The sequence below is a fragment of the Penaeus monodon genome, chromosome 20 (assembly GCF_015228065.2).
Source record: "Penaeus monodon isolate SGIC_2016 chromosome 20, NSTDA_Pmon_1, whole genome shotgun sequence".
Taxonomy (NCBI): Eukaryota; Metazoa; Arthropoda; class Malacostraca; order Decapoda; family Penaeidae; genus Penaeus; species Penaeus monodon.
Window position 1 is genome coordinate 40,818,052 of NC_051405.1, and position 1,473 is coordinate 40,819,524.

General features: G+C 34.0%; 1 protein-coding gene across 1 annotated transcript in view; it reads left to right on the plus strand.

Annotated features, from left to right (window-relative positions):
• LOC119585819 (DNA damage-binding protein 1-like) overlaps window positions 1-1,473 on the plus strand; it is a 22,933-nt gene that overhangs the window by 18,799 nt on the left and 2,661 nt on the right. Inside the window, exons 20-23 of the mRNA XM_037934545.1 lie at window positions 132-241; window positions 397-566; window positions 804-921; window positions 1,229-1,337. Coding sequence (XP_037790473.1) covers window positions 132-241; window positions 397-566; window positions 804-921; window positions 1,229-1,337 — 507 coding nt within the window. The remainder of the gene's footprint in view (window positions 1-131; window positions 242-396; window positions 567-803; window positions 922-1,228; window positions 1,338-1,473) is intronic.

The window sequence follows — 1,473 nt, forward strand, 5'->3', positions numbered from 1 at the left end:
TAAGGTATGATTGTCTTTTTAGGGAAGACCAGGCACTGGCTTCACAATTTGTACAAAATCATTATTAAACCTGGATATATGTCATATCAAGGGTGGTTATATATTTATTTGTTTACTGGTCTTTTTTTCAGATTGCTAGGGACTATGATCCCAACTGGATGACTGCTATAGAAATTCTTGATGATGAACTGTTTCTTGGAGCTGAACACTCGCATAACCTCTTTGTGTGTCACAAAGATAGGTAGGAGTTTTTGCTTTCGAAGATACAAATATATTAATTGACTGTATTTCATTACGTCTAAAAAAAAAAGGCAGATTTGTTATCAACACTTGCAGTTACCAGGAGAATAATGTGTTTTGATTAAAGTGTAATTAAAAGTTATGCATTTCTCCTAGTGCGGCCACATCTGATGAGGAACGCCAGCAGATGCAGGAGGTTGGTCGCTTCCACTTGGGAGACTTTGTAAATGTTTTCCGTCATGGAACACTGGTAATGCAGGGAGTGCCAGAAGCTACAACAGTAACGCAAGGCTGTGTTCTTTATGGCACTGTACATGGAGCACTTGGTGAGTGTGAACTTAAGTTTTCTGTTTATATACATGCTGGAATATTGTCTTGTCTTATTGTCTAATATATATAATGTGATTTTTCTTTTCTCTTAGTCTTGCAGTATTTCTAGAACTAATAAACCCAAAAATATTAAGCTTATGCTATTAATAAAAATAAGAAAGGCTATTTGGAATAGAATTGTTGTAGTATATTATAAACATGTGCACTAAAGTTATGGATTATTTAATACACAGGTTTGGTGACAAGTCTGAATTTAGAACTATACAACCAGCTACTGGAGATGCAGAAACGCCTAGCAAGAGTTATTAAATCAGTTGGAAAGATTGACCATGATTTTTACAGAAGTTTTAGGTATGTAAAAGATGTGTGATATTCAGTAAATTGTTTCTTCATTTACTGGTATACTCATAAGTATATTGTAAAAGTGAATTAAATTCTACAAGTTGATTTTCCAGCATATTTGTTATATAGGTGTACATTCTGATCACTTGAGAATGAATGCATATTATGGGCTTTTACCAGAACATGTTATGTCATTATGTTATATAATACCAAAAATAAGAATGAATTTAATTTCCTTTGAATTTAATTTCCTTTTTGTCTTTTGTAGTATGTTATGAGTTTCCTCAAATATCATGTGGACTTGCTTTCTTTTCAGTACTGAACGTAAGACGGACAGATGTGAAGGCTTCATAGATGGAGATCTTATAGAAAGTTTCCTAGACCTCAGTCCTGACAAGATGAAGGAAGTAGCACAAGGCCTCTTGGTAAGCTAATCACAGGTTATTTCTTTACTGTATTCTGGAGTGACGCCATTTCATAGGGTGATAGACATATGGTATAATGTCTAGACATGAGTAAGTATTTGCTTTATTTTGACTTGAAGGAAGATGTGATAAAGGG